Source organism: Dama dama, chromosome 33 (genome assembly GCF_033118175.1).
Source record: "Dama dama isolate Ldn47 chromosome 33, ASM3311817v1, whole genome shotgun sequence".
NCBI lineage: Eukaryota > Metazoa > Chordata > Mammalia > Artiodactyla > Cervidae > Dama > Dama dama.
Genome location: NC_083713.1, coordinates 65179840 through 65198981, shown reverse-complemented (window position 1 = coordinate 65198981; position 19142 = coordinate 65179840). Strand labels below are relative to the sequence as shown.

General features: G+C 37.3%; 1 protein-coding gene across 1 annotated transcript in view; it reads right to left on the bottom strand.

Annotated features, from left to right (window-relative positions):
- The window catches only part of NCKAP5 (NCK associated protein 5), a 1007389-nt gene that overhangs the window by 582278 nt on the left and 405969 nt on the right, over positions 1-19142 (bottom strand). The window contains exon 4 of the mRNA XM_061135363.1: positions 16003-16066. Coding sequence (XP_060991346.1) covers positions 16003-16066 — 64 coding nt within the window. The remainder of the gene's footprint in view (positions 1-16002; positions 16067-19142) is intronic.

The following is a 19142-nucleotide window of genomic DNA, read 5'->3' as shown; positions in this document are numbered from 1 at the left end:
CACTTTATATGAATCCCTTTGCATATATGTTAGAGTATCTCTAGATTCAAAGCACAGAAGTAGAATTGCTAGACTGCAGCCTGTGCTGTCAGAGAAGGCAATGGCACCCCACTCCAGTACTCTTGCCTGGAAAATCCCACAGATGGAGGAGCCTGGTGGGCTGCAGTCCATGGAGTCACTAAGAGTCGGACACGACTGGGCGACTTCACTTTCACTTTCCACTTTCATGCATTGGAGAAGGAAATGGCAACCCACTCCAGTGCTCTTGCCTGGAGAATCCCAGGGACGGGGGAGCCTGGTGGGCTGCCGTCTATGGGGTCGCACAGAGTCAGACACGACTGAAGTGACTTAGCAGCAGCAGCAGCAGGCTGTGTTGTACATTCATCTTTTTAGGTAACACAAAATGAGTTTCCTAAATGTTTACATCAGTTACACTCCTACCAACAATAGAGTTCCAGTTTCCACATATGCTTGCCTATGGGCATTTTCAGACTCCTAAAATTTTTCTAAAATAGATGGGCATAAGATGCTATGTGATGTTTTAGCCTATATATGCATTTTTCTGAACAAGAAAACTATAAATGCTTATGGATGGCACTTTCTTATTGGTTCATTTTGCAAATCTCTTATATCAGCCAGGAGCTCACTCTTCTACTTGGCTAATAATCTTTTTCTTTTTTTTTAAACAAATATTTTTACTCCTAATGTATTAAGAATTTATTAATCTTTCTCTTTATTTCTTGTACAGACTACCTTCATTTAAAAAAAAATTGTCCTCTTACTTCAATACTATAAAGATATTTCCTTATATTTATTTCTAAAAATTTTAAAAACCTTGCTTTAAGATTTGGACTCATTCAAAATTTACTTCTGTGCATTGTACCTGGTAGCAATAAAACTGTGTAGTTTATAAATTGTCACAGTGGTCTTTTTAAATTGTCCATTCTTTCCTCACTGAATTGTAATTCCACTTCCATTATATATTCCTATATACATGTGGGTCTATTCAAGGCCCTCTGTTCTGTTCTCCTGGTTTATTTGGGTATTTTTGCCCAACACTACACAGATGTAACTGCTTAAGCTTTAAAATAAATCTTCATGTGTGGGAGGATACAGCATCTCCTATTATCTTTCTTTAAAATCATATCATCTATATGTAAACCTACATTTTTATTATCAATATTAGATTAGCTTTTTGTCTGATTTTTGGATGAGATGGTTAGATAGCATCACCAACTCAAGGGGTGTGAATCTGGGCAAACTCAGAGATGGTGAAGGACAGAGGAGCCTGGTGTGCTGCAGTCCACGGGGTCGCAAACAGTCAGGCATGACTTAAGAGAATGAACAACAACAGCTTTTTGTATTCTGTGAAAATCTTTCTGGGATTCTGATTGGAATTACATGTAATGTGTAAACCACTTTAGAGTAAACTAGTATCTCTACACCTTTGTCTTCCCCTCCAAGAATTTATGATACATCTCTCCACCAACCTTTGTCCCTTTTTAAATACTTTCTCTATCAATATCTCACATATTCCTTCCTCTTTAGATTTATTCCTAAATGCCCTTTTAAAAAACAATTTTAAATACTGTTATTTAAAATTACTTTAAGAGTTGATAATGGATAGATCAAACCAGTCAATCCTAAAGGAAAACAATCCTATATATTCACTGGAAGGACTGATGCTGAAGTTGAAGTTCCAATACTCTGGCCACCTGATGCAGAGCTGACTCATTGGAAAAGACTCTGATGCTGGGAAAGATTGAAAACAAAAGAAGAAGAGGGCAGCAGAGAGTGAAATGGTTAGATAGCATCACTGACTCAATGGACATGAATTTGAGAAAATTCTGGGAGAGAGTGGAGGACAGAGGAGCCTAGCATGTCCATGGGGACATAAAGAGTCAGACACAACTGAAAAACACAATAACAACAATGGAAATGCAGGATTTCTATCAATTTTTGTAATATTCACTTTATATCTAAAGTGAATTTATATCTTCTAAAAGTGTGTCTAAAGAATCTCCTGGATTTTCTACTTAGACAATTATTTACAAATAATAAATTTGTGCTTTCTTCCTAACCCATATGTCACTTAATTTCACATGTTACTTAGGTCCAGAAGTGTAAAAACAAATAGCCATGCTGACTGGAGGAATCCTGGTCTGGTTATGGATTTTAAAAAGAACACTTCCAGTTTTTCACCTTTAAGTACAATTTTCACTGAAGATCGTCTATGAGCACCTTTTGTCAACTTAAGAAAACATCATTTTGTTCTTGTTGACTACATTTTTAAAATTACTGTGAATTGCTATTGAATTTTATCAAATGTTTTATTTTGCATCTGTCGAGTCTTTGTTCTCTGTATTTAATCTATAGCTGTGATTAATTATTTTAATTGATTTTGTGATGTTAAGAAATCACTGCATTTCTGGAATAAACCTCATTTTAAATAAGCCTCAGAAAAGTGAGTTGACACCTAGCAACCAGATCTTGGTTTCAAATACCCTTGTCTTCAAATAAAACAAGTGCACATTAGATAAATAGCTGATTTGAAGACTGTGGCAGGAAATATACAATACGAGCCTGAAGTTCCTTGTAAAGCCAAAAAAGTAATAAAGTGCAGTGGTAAAGAATCCATCTGCCAATGCAGGAGACACAAGAGATGCAGGTTCAATCCCTGGGTCCAGAAGATCCCTTGGAGGAGTAAATAGTAGCCCAGTACAGTATTTTTGCCTGGAAAATTCCATGGACAGAGGATCTTGGTAGACTGCAGTTCTCAGGGTCACAAAGAGTTGGGCACAACTGAGCGACTGAGTGTGCGTGCGGCACACACACACGAAGAAAACAAAGGAAAAGGAAAGGAAAACAAACAAAACCAATGATGAGAGTGTGTCAGAGCAACAAGAGAACCAACCGAAAGGGCTGCTAAAGGACAATGGTGAACAAAATATCAATAAAATTAAGTAGTTTATGTTGGTTTACAACCCAAAGTATAAACGCAGACACCAATGCATTCACAGTAATATAAATGATTGAGCAAATAAACATTAAAAAACAGACAAATCTCCCATGTGGAAGGATTACAAAAATACTCCATCCTTAGGAGGAGGAATACAACAGCACACTCCCTAAGTGTGGACCATGAAGAGTGATTTTCTTTCAAGGGGAACAGTATAGAAGGGGGGGTTGAGAGAGAAACTATTCAGTGCAAACCTGACAAACGTTATCTGAGCCACATGACAGAGGTTCAGCAAAATAATGGTAAGTTATATAGATCATACGCAATCTTGATACAATGTGATAAAAATGGCACTTTAACCTGTGTTTTAAATACCTCCTCCAAATCTATCCACGGATAACGATAAGAAAAACAGCAGGCAAATCTCCTTGGGACAAATCTCCCAAAGCAGCTAACCAGGACTCCTCGAAACTGTCAAGGTCAGCAAAACCAAGAGAAGTCTGAGAATCTGCCACAGCCAAAAAGAGTATAAGGGGGCAAGGTGAGTAAATGTCGTATGAATCCTGGATAGGATTGTGAAACAAGGACATTAGGTAAAACTATGGAAATAGGAATAATGAATGGACTTTGGTTACTAACAACAAATCAACACTGTTCCTTAGCTGTGACAAATGTACCATATTAATATAAGAGGTTAATAATTGGGAAACGGGCTATAAGACGTATTGGAAATCTCTGTACTATCTTTGCAATTTTTTGGTAAATATATAACTTCTCAACAGAAAAGTTTAGCTTTTATTTTTGTAAACAGTGATTTGGGGATATTTTTTTCATCTTCTTTCACATCAATCTGTATAAAATATTATCTCTTTCACTCCAGATTTGGTTGAACTCTGTAAAATCATTAAAGAAAAGAAAGTGAAGTCGTTCAGTCGTGTCCAACTCTTTGCGACCCTGTGGACTGTAGCCTACTAGGCGCCTCCGTCCATGGGATTTCTCCAGGTGAGAATACTGGAGTGGGTTGCCATTTCCTTCTCCAGGGGATCTTCCCAACCCAGGGGTCGAACCTGGGTCTCCCACATTGCAGGCAGATGCTTTAACCTCTGAGCCACCAGGTAAGCTGTAAAATCATTAGAGCCTGGCAGTTTTCTGGTGGGTGGGGGGTGGGGGGGTGGGCATGGTTAAAAACTTTTATCATCAAAAGTTTTAAGCATTTGTAAAAGTATGCGCTGTGCTGTGCTTAGTCACTCAGTCATGTCTGACTCTTTGCGACCGCGTGGACTGTAGCCTGCCAGGCTGCTCTGTCCATGGGGATTTTCTAGGCAAGAATACTGGAGTGGGTTGCTGTGCCCGCCTCCAGGGGATCTTTCCAGCCCAGGGACTGAACCCACATCTCCCGCATTGCAGGCAGATTCTTAACTGTCTGAGCCCCCAGGGAAGTAATGCTCAAACTTCTACAGTTATCAAATAAGACCAATTTTTTTAGAAAAATTTATTCTTTTGAGGTAGAGTTGACTTAAAATACTGTGTTTCAGGTGTACAACATAGTGATTCAAAAGTTATATTCTATTTACAGTTATTATAAAATATTGGATATATTCCCTTTGCTGTAATTATATTCTTGTAGCTTACTTACTTTATGCAAAGTAGTTTGTATCTCTTAATCCTCTACCCCTCTCTTGCCCCTCCTTCCTTCCCTCTCCCAACTGGTAACCACTAATTTGCTCTCAGTTTTGATGAGTGTGTTTCTACTCTGTTCACCAGCTTGTTTTATTTTTTTAGGTACCATGTATAATGGATATTATACAGCATATGTCTTTCTCTGAAATATGGCCAATTTAAATTTATCTAAACTCCACTAGTTCCCTCTTCTAGTATTATTTTGAAGTAAACCCAGATATCACATCATTTTAAGTGTAAATATTTCCATGTGTATCTCTAAACATAAGAACTCTTTTGAAACACAGAACCATAAGTTCAAGTTTACATACATATATATATGTACACATATATATATATACATATACACACAATAATTCTTAATATCAAACAGTGGTCAGAAGTACAATTATCTTAAAATTTCTATGCATATCTAGATAGTGATGCTGAAAATTTTCTGCTATTTCTTCATTTTGTACTTCACTGGCTTCTGTTTTTTACTTCATTATTTACTGCCTCTTTACGTATATTATTCCTCATTACTTCTTGAGTTAAATGATTAATTTAAAATCTTTTCCTATTATATACCTTTAAAGGTAAACATCTCACCATAACTTTTGATTTAACTATATTGCCTAAGTTTGTGTAGATAGAGGGTTTTCATTTTCATTCAGCTTTCCTCTTATAATTTATTTTCTAAAAAGTGGAAAAGACATTTGTGTATATATATATTTGTGTGTGTACATGTATAACTAAATCACATTGTTGTATACCTAAAACTAACACAATATTGTAAATCAACTCCACTTTAAAAAAATTTCAAGTGAATAATCTAAAATATTTTATTAAAATTTTCAGAGATATGCAGTTTTGAGGGGATGTTATTGATTTCTGGTGTAACTGTGAACAAATATCATGAAAAGTATGACATTGATGTATTGGTGCAATAGGTATTTTATATTATAAATTTTATGAAAGCCAAGTACTTCATTTTATTCTCTGCTGGATAAGTTGAATAGATAAATGAACATAATAATATGCAGGGCCTATTTCCAAAATTTAGCACATATACAGAAACATGTCCTTAAGTTTGCCACATACCATTCTATATATACTCTTAGGAAAACATGTCTACTTGATTTTTCAACTTATTAAATTGCTGCTGTGAAAAAGAAAAAAAAAAAAAAAGGTTCTTTTTCCTGGTTCTTTTTCTAGAGATATATTATGGATATATTTCAACCACTGATAAACGCTGTGAATGCTGTATTGTCCAAGACACTTTTCTTGGATGACACTTTAAACTCAACTGCCATGACTGCTGCTAACATCAGTATATTAACACAGACAAGTCAAAACTTCCCATGAGACTATAACTAAGTTTTTCCAAAATTAGTTGATTTCTATATATTAATAACAAACTATCCAAAAGATAAATTAAGAAAATAATCTAATTTATAATTTCATCAAAAAGAGTAAAATACCTAGGAACAAATTAAACCAATAAAATAGCTAGGAACATATTTAACCAAATTTAACTCTAAGACACTGATGAAAGAAAGAAAGATGGTAATGATAACCCTATATGCAAAACAGAAAAAGAGACACAGAAGTACAGAACAGACTTTTGGACTCTGTGGGAGAAGGTGAGGGTGGGATGTTTCAAAAGAACAGCATGTATATTATCTATAGTGAAACAGATCACCAGCCCAGGTGGGATGCATGAGACAAGTGCTTGGGCCTGGTGCACTGGGAAGACCCAGATGAACTGGGTGGAGAGGGAGGTGGGAGGGGGGATCGGGATGGGGAATACATGTAACTCCATGGCTGATTCATGTCAATGTATGACAAAACCCACTGCAATGTTGTGAAGTAATTAGCCTCCAACTAATAAAAAAAAAAAAAAAAAAGAAAGAAAGAAATTGAAGACACAAATAAATGGAAATATATTCTGTGCTCATGGCTTGGAAGAATTGACAGTTTTTAAATGTACATACCACCCAAAGCAATCTACACATTCAATGCAATTTCCATCAAAATTTCAATGGCATTTTTCACAGAAATAGAACAATCCTGAAACACATATGAAACCACACACACACTAAACTGAATAGCCAAAGGAATCTTGAGAAAAAAGAACAAAACTGTATACATTATGTTCCCTGATTTCAAACTATATTACAAAACTATAGTAAGCAAAAAGGTATGGTACTGCCATAAAAGCAGATACATAGTTCAATGGAGCAGAATCGAAAGCAGAGAAATACAGTCACACATGTATGGTCACTTAATTTATGGTGAAGGAGTCAAGAAAATACAATGAGGAAAAAACAGTTTCTTCAATAAATGGTGCTGGGGAAACTGGACAGCCATATGCAAAAAGATGAAACAGGACCACTATCTTACTGTATCCACAAAAATTAACTCAAAAATGGATTAAAGACTTGAACACAGACCCGAAACCAGAAAACTCTTAGAAGAAAACACAGGCAGTAAGTGTCTTGAGATCAGTCTGGCAATGAGTTTTTTGGATTTGACACTGAAAGCAAAGATAATGAAGGCAAGAATAAACAAAGGGGACTATATCAAACTAAACAGCTTCTGTACAGCAAAGGAAACCATCAACAGAATTAAAAGGCAACCTACTAAATGGAAGAAAACATTTGCAGTCATATATGTTAAGGGGTTAATATCCAAAATATATAAAGAAGTCATATGTATCAGTAGCAAAACAAACAATCCAATTCAGAAACAGGCAGAGGGTCTGAATACAGGCACGTCTTGCTTTATGTGCTTATTTTATAGTGCTTCTCGCTTGTGATTTTTACAAACAGAAGGTCTATGGAAATTCTGTGTTATCAAATTATGGTAAAAATTTTTAGTAATAATGTATTTTTAATTAAGGCATGTAATTTTTTTATACATAATGCTAATGCACACTTAACAGACTACAGTGCAGTGTAAACGTAACTTTTAGATGCCCGGGAAATCAAAAATTCATGTGATTCACTTTATTGTGATATTTGCTTTATTGCAATGGTCCAGAACCAAACCAGCAATATCTCCAAGGTATGCCTATAGACATTTTTCCAAAGAGGACATACAGATGGGAAATGGGTACATGAAGAGGTACTCAACATAACTAATGACCAGGCAAATGCAAATCAAAATCACAATAAGGTATCATCTCACACCTGTCAGAATGACTATTAATGAAAAAACAAGAAACACGTTTTGGCTAGGATGTGGAGAAAAGGGAGGGCTTGTGTACTGTTGATGGGTGTAAATTGGTAAAGCCTCTGTGAAAAATAATATGAAGGTTTCTTAAAAAATTAAAAATAGAATTGAAAAAAAAAATTAAAAATAGAACTACCATATGAACCAGGAATTCCACTTCTGGGTATTTATCCAAAGGAAATAAAATCACTATTTTTAAAAGACAAGTGTACCACCATGCTCATTTCCACATTATTTACAATAACTAAGGCATGTAAACAACCTAAGTGTCCTTTGATGGAAGAATGGGTAAAAAGAATGTGGTATATAATACATATAATGGAATACTATTTGGTTGTAAAAAGAAGGAAATGTTGCCATTTACAACAATGTGGATGGACTCTGAGGGCATTATACTAAGTGAAATAAGACAGAGAAAGACACATACCACACAAATGTGTAGAATCCTAAAAAACAAATAAGCAAAACGCACAGATACAAAAATAGAGGCAGGGAGATGGGAAGGGGTAAGTGAATGGGTAAAGGAGGCCAAAAGGTACAAACCTCCAGTTCTCGAATGAGTCCTGAGGATGTAACAGATAGCATGCCAGCTATAGTTAATAGTACTGTATTTTATATTTGCTATGAGAGTATACCTTAAAAGTTTTCATCACAAGAAAAACAATTTGTAACTGTGCAATGATGAATATTAACTAGACTTATTGAGGTGATCATACTGCAATATATAGGTAGAAACCACTTTTTGAAAGTTTACTTTGCATGCCTTCACTTTTATGAAAGACCTATATTTATACTGTTTTTGCCAACCAAAAGAAATTCATAGAGGACTTTCACTATTATGAAAAAGGTAATTGCTTCTAGTTTTACACCATTCAGCTTACCAGGGATTTCATAGGAATTATCTACTTTCAGACAGCAGGGGAAAGCGCTAAATTCATATATTGAACCATTATGGTGGATACCTCAAACTAATACAATGATGTATGTCAGTTTTGTATAAAAAAAAAGAAAGAAACACAGGAAAGTTAATTCACCCTATAATCCTAACCCCTCTTGTTTGACTACTGAAGTGAAAGTGAAAGGTGCTCAGTTGTTTCCGACTCTTTGCGACCATGGAATTCCCAGGCCAGAATACTGGAGTGGGTAGTCTTTCCCTTCTCTAGGGTATCTTCCCAACCCAGGGATCAAACCCAGGTCTTCCACATTGCAGGCAGATTCTTCACCAGCTGAGCCACCAGGGAAGCCCAAGAATACTGGAGTGGTAGCCAATCCCTTCTCCAGCAGATCACCCTGACCCAGGAATCAAACCAGGGTCTCCTGCTTTGCAGGCGGATTCTTTACCAACTGAGCTATCAGGGACACCCACTGCTATTTGACTACTAGCAGTTAGAAAATCAGTTGTATTATCCACTGTGTTGTGAACAGCAGTCTTCTAATTCTACCAAAACCAAACACTTGACCCCAAGAAATGTAGCAGCAGGAATTGACATGTTTAGTACTACAGCTCCAGGCCCGCTTCCTCCTGGGTTTCCAAACTCTTGGCGGCCCTCTTGTCTATCAGAAGCCAGATTATACAGCTGGGCAGGCATGAAAAGATGCAAGACACAGTGGTCACAGTGCTGGCCATTCACCAAGACTCTGTCACCTGGGTTGTGTGCGATGTTCCTATTTTTACATGTCTCTTAAATTAAAAGAAATTATCTCTTCCCTGCTCAATGTTATGTGGCAGCCTGGATGGGAGGAGATTTGGGTGGGGGCGGGGGGGGGGGGATGGATACATGTATATGCACATCTGAGTCCCTTTGCTATCCACCTGTAACTATCACAACATTGTTCATCAGCTATACTCCAATATAAAAGAAAACTTTAAAAAAAAAAAAAAAAGAAGTGATCTCTTGTTTAAGTGACAGCTATTTAACACTGCAATTTCTGTTTCCTGTGAATAACTAAGAGGCAACGTAAACTCACGCACTGTAGAGGGCAGGGAATCGACAAGTTAAAAATAAGACTGGGACTAAAGTTCTCAAAAACCATGTAGATATTTGAAAAAGAGATTCTTGCAGATCCCTTTATTTATCTATAAACAAAGACCCCCTAGAAACTGTGAATCCACAGGCATGAAGTTTCTTTTATGTGTTTTTGTATCAGTGAATTCAGTCAACTCCAGTATCAGCACCACAGCTAGTGACTCATACTGTGGCACTGAATGAATAAGATCTGGTGAAGGTTTTTGCTGACTTAAATCTGCCCTCATCCTCCAGCAAGGATGCCACAGAGGGGCCAAGGATTCTGACCTCCTTATCTCCTCCAACTTTCTTTTTTTCTCAAATTCCTGAGATGACTGAAAATATCCTAATCACTGATAGTTATTCCTTAGATGTTAATTACGCAAAAAAACAAGGGGATATGGTTTCAAATGCAGCTGATGGTACACAATGGACACCCAGTCAGTGTTTGAATAACCATCTAGATGAAAGAAAAAGACCAATGAGCAACAGGGTAATTGGGGATACAATGTTTCCTTAGTGTCTTGAGATGAGTAATCAAAAATTGGTATTTTTCTTTTCCTCAAATTAGAAACTACTCAATGGGATGAAAAGGAGCCATACAGTGTTGATAACTTTGCATAACTAACCCAAGCATTTTAAAAATTATATTTGGTAGAATATTAGTGTTCTACAGATATTAATAAAAAACAAACTCACTGGTAGAAGTGATATTCTTTTAAAACTTTTTAATGTAAATGTATAAAAATGAACATATTAAGCTTTTTTCATGTCATTTTGAAACAGTCTTTAAGATACTGTTTAGTCATAACCATGTATACAAACAATTTTGCTATTTTTAAAAAATCCAAACACATATTTTTAACCCATGAATCCTAATTGTTATTCAATAAATGAAATTATCTTTTATAAACTTGGAGAAGAAAATTAATCAGAAACAACTCAGCCTATAAAATATTAGACTACAAATTTCTAGTAATTAAAACAATTTAGGAAAAAAAAACAATTTAGGCTAGTGTAAGGTCCATCTAGTCAAGGCTATGGTTTTTCCAGTAGTCATGTATGGATGTGAGAGTTGGACTACAAAGAAAGCTGAGCATCGAAATATTGATGCTTTTGAATTGTGGTATTGCAGAAGATTCTTGAGAGTCCCGTGGACTGCGAGAAGATCCAACCAGTCCATCCTAAAGGAAATCAGTCCTGAATATTCACTGGAAGGACTGATACTGAAGCTGAAACTCCAATACTTTGGCCACCTGATGCAAAGAACTGACTAATTGGAAAAGACCCTGATGCTGGGAAAGATTGAAGGCGGGAGAAGAAGGGGATGACAGAGGATGAGATGGTTGGATGGTATCACCGACTCAGTGGACATGAGTTTGAGTAAACTCCGGGAGCTGGTGATGGACAAGGAGGCCTGGCATGCTGCAGTCGATGGGGTCACAAAGAGTCGGACACACCTGAGTAACTGAACTGAAGACTAGACTAAGGTTAATAGAAAAAATAAGCGGTCCAGTCATTGATGCAGATTGATAGAGACTGGATTTGGAAAATAATAAATATGATAGCAAAAGTTAGATACTGCTTAATTTCCCAACATCATTTACTGAACAATTAATTTGGAAAAACACTCATTTTGATCCCTACCTCACAACAATGTAATTCCACCTAGAATATGCAAAGATTTACATACAGAAGAATAAAAACTATGTACATTCAATAAGAGAATGGGATGAATATTTTTAAACTCTTGGAATGGAAAGAGGTTTCTTATATATAACAACATTTAAGATGACATCAAAGTCTTTCAGACAGAATGGATCTGGCAGTAAATTGAGACAGAGATAGGGAACACAGGCTGAATCCCAGGATAAAGAGGAACATGACCTTATAGCAGTTTGTGAAAAAATAATGAAAGGTAGGTATGGAAACAATGGCAATAGTTATTTTATGGAAGAATGAATAAAGAACAAAGAAACAAACAGGAAGTATCCAATATGCAGAGAACAAAGAATCAAACAGGAAATACCTAATATGCTGAAAGATAGCTTTGCTCAATAAAAACCTGAGTTAACAGAACAAAAGCACAGACAGAATTGTTAAAAACCCATAAAGAAATGTGTCCAAGTTACATAGCTAACTACTGGTGGAACTGTACTTTGGATCCACACCTGCCTTATTCCCATGTTCATATTCCTCTGATTTCCACATATGTGTCAATCAGCCATCAGAAAGAAATCTTTCTACATGCAGTGCAACACCTTGAAATGAATCCTAAATCAGAAAGGGGACATTATTGGAAAAACTGGTAAAATTCCAGTAGAATCTGGAACTTAGTAGTAACATGTCAGTGTTAATGTCTCAGTTTTGATCATTATCCTATAGTCATGTAAGTATTAACACTAGAAAGCTGGCTGAAGGGTCTGTAGGTGTGCAACATCACAGAAGTCTAAAATTATTCCGAAATAGTGCATTAAAAAAACAAAAGCAAACTCTCAAAAATGATGCCTCCATTACTACCTTAAAACTCATAAAGAAAAAGACTTATTGCATAGTCAAATTTTTAAAAGGCATGTTTTACATTATAACAAGTTCACAGGTTTGCTTTGATTAGTAGAGGTTCACTGATGATTTTAAAAATAATGATCAGCCTCGATTATACATTTTTTTTAAAATAAAACTTATGTAACTTTTTTCGTAACATTCTTCCTTTCATGTGATAAAACACAGAATACTGTAAGTATTATTCCTTAAAAACATAAGGTGATCTGGCTGTAATGAACTGTCTTCATTTCTGCAATAGACATGACAAAAGTTCTGGTCTTGTAACAGTAAGAATTAAATTTAGAGGATTAATAGAACGGCCTCGTTTTAGGAGCTGTCAGATACTGAGAGAATCAGGACTTCAGAAATAAATGAATCCTAGGAGCAGAAAAGCTGAAGCATATAATTAAGTCGAAAACTCAGAGGGGGCTGACTAGCTAAGGAGAGGGGGTAAAATACTGAGAAAAAGCAAAATAAAGAACATTAATAAAAACCAGGGCTTAGGTGTCTCTAAAGCATTGAGATGTGATAAACTATGGATTGGGGGAAATATCACACGAATAGTAGTAAGTCAGATTGGATAAGGGCACTCACTCAAAGCCTGCCAACGGGTCCCATCACTCAGGGCATGAGCCGGGGATCTGGGAACGCTCAGGATGTACCTGAGTGCCTCCGTCACTTCTCTGATGCCTGTCCCACCACCAGCCTCTCCCTCACTGCCCTCTGGCCACCCTGATGCCTATCCTACCACCAGCCTCTCCATCACTGCCCTCTGGCCACCCTGATGCCTATCCTACCACCAGGCTCTCCATCACTGCCCTCTGGCCACCCTGATGCCTATCCTACCACCAGCCTCTCCATCACTGCCCTCTGGCCACCCTGATGCCTGTCCCACCACCAGCCTCTCCATCACTGCCCTCTGGCCACCCTGCTCCTGCATGCTGTTCCTCAGGCAACCCGGGCCTTTGTGCTTGCTCACCTCCCCACCAGGAACATTCTCGCCCAGCAGATACCATCATGGTTCACTCCTTTTCCTCCTCAAATGTCACTCACATGCTAACTTTTCAGTGATACAGTAAACACTCACACTGATCCTCTGGCATGCTACTTTCCTCTACCCTGATCTTGGTTCTCCACAGCTGCTTCCACCATCTATCAGTAATTCCATCAAACTGCTGTTCTCCAACCACTAGAACGAATGCTCTCAGATATGTGCCTGATTGCTTGTTTTCCCACCAATACTTCCCCAGTGCCTATAATAAGAGCTGGGTAGGATAAGGGTTAGGTGTTCCATAACTTATTGGCTACATCAATCAATACATAAATGTGATTTTTCAATAATATTATTTAAATAAGAGTAATAAATCACAGGTAACTTCTCCAAAGTTGCCTTTTGAGCAACCAGAGTGATCTTTTATTCATTGGGCTCCAAAACTACTGCAGATGGTGACTGAAGCCTTGAAATTAAAAGATGCTTGCTCCTTGGAAGAAAAGCTATAACCAAACTAGACAGCATATTAAGAAGCAGAGACATTACTTTGGCAACAAAGGCCCGTCTAGTCAAAGCTATGATTTTTCCAGTAGTCATGTATGGATGTGAGAGTTGGACTATAAAGAAAGTTGAGCACCAAAGAATTGATGCTTTTCAACTGTGATGTTGGAGAAGACTCTTGAGAGTCCCTCGGACTGCAGGGAGATCAAACCAATCAATCATAAAGGAACTCAATCCTGAATATTCATTGGATGGACTGATGCTGAAGCTCCAATACTTTGGCCACCTGATGCAAGAACTGACTCACTGGAAAAGACCCTGATACTAGGAAAGACTGAGGCAGGAGAAGAAGGGGATGACAGAGGATGAGATGGTTGGATGGCATCACCGACTCGATGGACTGAGTAAGCTCCGGGAGTTGGTGATAGACAGGGAAGCATGGTGTGCTGCAGCCCATGGGGTCGCAGAGTCGGACACAACTGAGTGACTGAACTGAACTGATTCTCTGGGTATTTCTTACACTGAACAATAACCTCTATAATGTTTTAAAAGGGGACTTCATGTTACAAAAAACTAGACAGTTATCTGAGATGATTTCAACCCAGGTTCATTCACTGTCAGATTCAGAAAGATAAATTCTTTAGGGGTCTGATCTTATGAGCTTAAATAATATACCAGAAACACCTTCTCATTATAAAAACTTCACATGAGCAAATGCTCATTCACATGATTCACTAAGCTAATGGAATCGTACAATCCCAACCTCCTCATTTTAAAGATGAAGAAACAGGACTAGAAAAGCTGTCAATGCTTCACCTTCACTTTGAACATAGCTGAACAAGTGCTGAACAGGAGCCAGCCTGAACAAAGATGGAACTATTACAGAATGACCTAGCTGAGAAACATTGTCCAATGCAGCGTAAGTCCAGATTGAACATTTTCAATTCACCATGTAACTAAATTTTCATTTTCTCCAACTTATTCCTGTATCATTTTTCAGAGATCATATTGTTTGAACAGTTAAGATTTTCTTTGCCTTGAGATCACTAGCAGAGCAAGCAACATGATCACCTCCTTAAGTATTTTAGTATGTTTAAGGGCCAGCAAAACTTCCAGAACCCACTGAACATTCAGCCTCTTGTTCCAGATCTTTGCCTGCCCTCTGGAGAGAAGTTCAAGGCCAGCTTATTTTACAAGTTTCTTACTCTTTTCAGCAAATGAATTGCCAATTAACTCTCATGAAATCAAATGGAAGCAGCTTTCAGGGTTTGAAAATGTGTGGCTTCTCTTTTTTTTTAAAAAAAAAAAAAAGCATTGGCTGAGAAATTGAACACATGCCACTGTTTTGTTATCAGTGGAGGGGGAAAAAAAATTTGGTGTCAGATTTCTCTTCTCAGAGGTAACAGCAGCAGTTAATCCACACAAGTCCATTTTCCAGGTCCCCCGACAGTCGTCTCTGATTTTAGAGGGCACACAGGCAGATACTTTGGCAAAGAAAGTCTATAAAATGAAGTTGCCTGGACCAAAACACCTATATTGATTCTTAGCACAATTCAAAACACAAGGAAACATCAGTTTCCTAAATAGCACATACTGAAATGGACAGGGAGAAATACACCACAAAGAGTTCAGAGAAAGAAGAGGGTAAAAGACAATTACATTAGCAAACATCTGAGTGTTCTTTTGTTTTGTTTCTGAGGTTGTGTTTCTTTTTTTTTTTTTTCAGGTTTGTAGAACTGAGAGGCTTGAATTAAACTGTACTCTACTTATCTGAGAATCTGAGATGCTCCTTTAGGGGCACTGTGCTCCCAGCTGGAAGCCTAGGCATCTAATAGACCTTCAGGAAATAAAGTCGACAACCTTTTGAACATTTTAACATCCTCCTTAAAGCCCTCAAAGAGTTATTTTTCCCAATTAATATTTCCTGCTCCCTCAGCAAATGGCAGATCTGTTTAAACTGTATTATAAACATATTATTTACCAATGTAGCATTCAGTTTGCTGCAAGCAAATATTTTCCTTTGAAATCCTTAATAAGACAAAATGCCTTTCAAGCCAAAGACCTTCGGAAGGGAAGTTGGGAATTGGGACAGGCCAGCCAGGACTTACCATGGCCCCCTCACTTCTTCTCTGGGCAACTTCTCTCTGGAGTCGGGCCACAGCCAACTTCTCCCTGGAGAAGCAAATGCACATGATTAGTTGACCATCCTTCTCAGGGCAGAGGGACACTGGCATGGCTTCGAAACATCCTTTTGCCGTCTCCAGGAAAACCCCCTCCTTGGTTTAGCTCACTTCCTCCACTAAACTTTCTATAAATATTTAAAGTGATGGGTCACGAGTGCATTGTTTTCACTGCGTGTCATGAAAGAGATATTTTGCCTTGGATTTTTGTAATAGCCAAATAAATGCTATATGCCAACTCAAAGCTTCCCTTTAAGTTCATGAACATGTATCACTTATAAATTCTCCATGGCTAAAATATTTCAGTTTTCCTTTCTGTATCAACTTCGCTCAAAAATAGTTTTAATTATTTTTATTTCTTTTGTTGCCCTATGTAGATAATTGAATTTGAAAAGCAAACAAAATGTAACCTGGTATCATTCTTGAAATAAAAACAGAAAATCCTTTGCAGGCTTGATACATAGCAGGAACAGTGCTAGCCATTTTACCTGATTTCATATAAGACTGACAACAACTCTATAATATTAATAGGCTTTATTATCTCCATTTCATACATATAGAAATGAGGCCAAGAGGCTAAATAATATATGAAGCCCCCAGCTGGTAAATAGTGATATCACAGCCAAATTTTAGGTTTTCCTTAGTTCAAAACCTACTTAAAAATTCTGCATATCATTTTTTAGGATCTAGGAAATATGAAAATGTGAAGTTGAAAATCAGATTATTTAAGTATTTTTTAATTCACAACAGGGAACTGTTTCTAAGAGCTTTGTATCCTTTATAATTGGAATTCTGATTTCACTTATAAAAAAATCTAACAGTCACCAAAATTTTAAAAACACTTTTGTAAGGTGACAGATTTCTTCATTTTGGTCAGCTTTTCAATTATTCTTAAAAAGGTGACAGATGAAGTAGGGGTAATGAACTCTTCCAGTAATTTTCAAGTCTTAGTTCTAGCAAGGATCTTCCCAGAAATCCTCTGCCTTCAATTTGAAAGCTATTTCAGCCCTCTACTTTGCCTCTACCCAGGATCAGCTACATGCAAACAGCAAGGAAACAACCTGAATCCCAGATCAGGGTGAGGATTTCTCCCTCTCTAACCATTTATGTATTTGAAATGCTCAAGACTGTCAAGAAGGCATGCACTTTAGTTTGGTTATGGGATTCCCTGGTGGCCATATGGTAAAGAATCTGCCTACAATGTGGGAGACCCAGGTTCAATACCTGGGTTGGGACAATCCCCTGCAGAAGGGAATGGCTACCCACTCCAGTTTTCTTGCCTGTAGAATTCCATAGCCAGAGGAGCCTGGCAGGATATAGTCCATGGGATCGCAAAAGAATTGGACACAGCTGAGCAACTAACACACTTTCACACAAAGTAGACTGACTTTGTAGTAGGAATATTTCTCTCTCTGAATAAACACCTAAAGACACAAACTAGAAGGAGGAAAACTAGAACCGGGAGACTTTTGAGGGATAAAGTTTTGTGGGCAGGACCTGTGTTTATAATCTATGAGACGGACAACGAAGTAGGTGGGAAGAAGCCAGAAAGAGATGGGGTCATGTGCCCCTTTTTGAGGTTAGCCAGGCAAAGAACCTACACGTGTTTTCTGATCCAAGTCCAGATGAGCAGGAGCAGAGAACTGAAAGAGAAGACTGTGACAATTTCTGGTTTAATAAGAAAATTAAACACTTGGTAAGAACTCATGAGCCCAAAAGAATGGAGAAGATTACATTTGTAGTCCATGACTCAGTAAGTCCACTCTGAGGTATAAACCCAACAGAAATGTGTGTGTATATACACACACACATATATATATATATGTTCACTGAAAGACATTGTACTAGATTGTTCATAGAAAGACTACTCATAACACCATTAAACTGAAAATGCACACACCCATTAACAGTAGAATGGATAAACCTGAACACAGTTACACATTAAAATATCATAAAGTACTAAGAAGGAATAATCAAGACTTTAACACAACAATAATGGGTGAGAGAAGAAAATGTAGATGAATATACAGCTAATTTATTTCATTTATTGAAGTTCAAAGATGGCATAACTCTACCTGTTTGATAAAGTAAGAAAAAGAAATTAAAGATACAATTATCAAATTTGGTTTTGCTATTTAGTCGCTAAGTAGTGTCTCACTCTTTGCGAACCATGGACTATAGAACACCAGGCTCCTCTGTCCTCCATTATCTACTGGAGTTTGCTCAAATTCCTGTCCATTGATTTGGTGATACTATTTAACCATCTAATGCTCTGTTGCCCCCTTCTCCTTTGGCTTTCGATCTTTCCCAGCATCAGGGTCCTTTCCAATGAGCTGGGCTCTTTGCATCAGGTGGCCAAAGTACTGGAGCTTCAGCAACAGTCCTTCCAGTGAATATTTAGCATTGATTTCCTTTAGGATTGACTGCTTTGATCTCATTGTTGCCCAAGGGACTCTCAAGAGTCTTCTCTAGCACCACAGTTAGAAAGCATCAATTCTTCAGCACTCAGCCTTCTTTATGATCCAACTCTCACATCTATAAAAGACTCCTGGAAAAAACATAGCTCCGACTGAATGGATATTTGTTGGAAAATGATGTCTCTGCTTTTTGATACGCTGTCTAGGTTCATCACAGCTTTCTTTCTAAGGAGCAAGCATCTTTTAATTTCATGGTTGCGGTCACCGTCCTCAGTAATTTCAGAGTCCAAGAAAATAAAATCTCTCACTGCTTCCATTTCTTTTCCACTTTTATCAAATAGGAAGAGGTAAAAATTGTCTGTATTCACAGACAACATAATGTTCCAAACAGAAGATCCAAAGGTATTTTACAAAACAATACAAAATTTAGCAAAGTCACAGGATACAAGTGAATATACAAAAATCAATTGTGTTTTATGTACGAGCATCACACAATTGGAAAATCAAATTTAAAGAATTTATAATAAGATAAAATACTTAGGGAATAAATGTAATAAAAGACTTGTAATAAAAGACTTCTATACTACAAAACACTGTGTAGAGCAATTAAAGGAGATTTTATGACACACACTTCATTCATGTGATACAAAA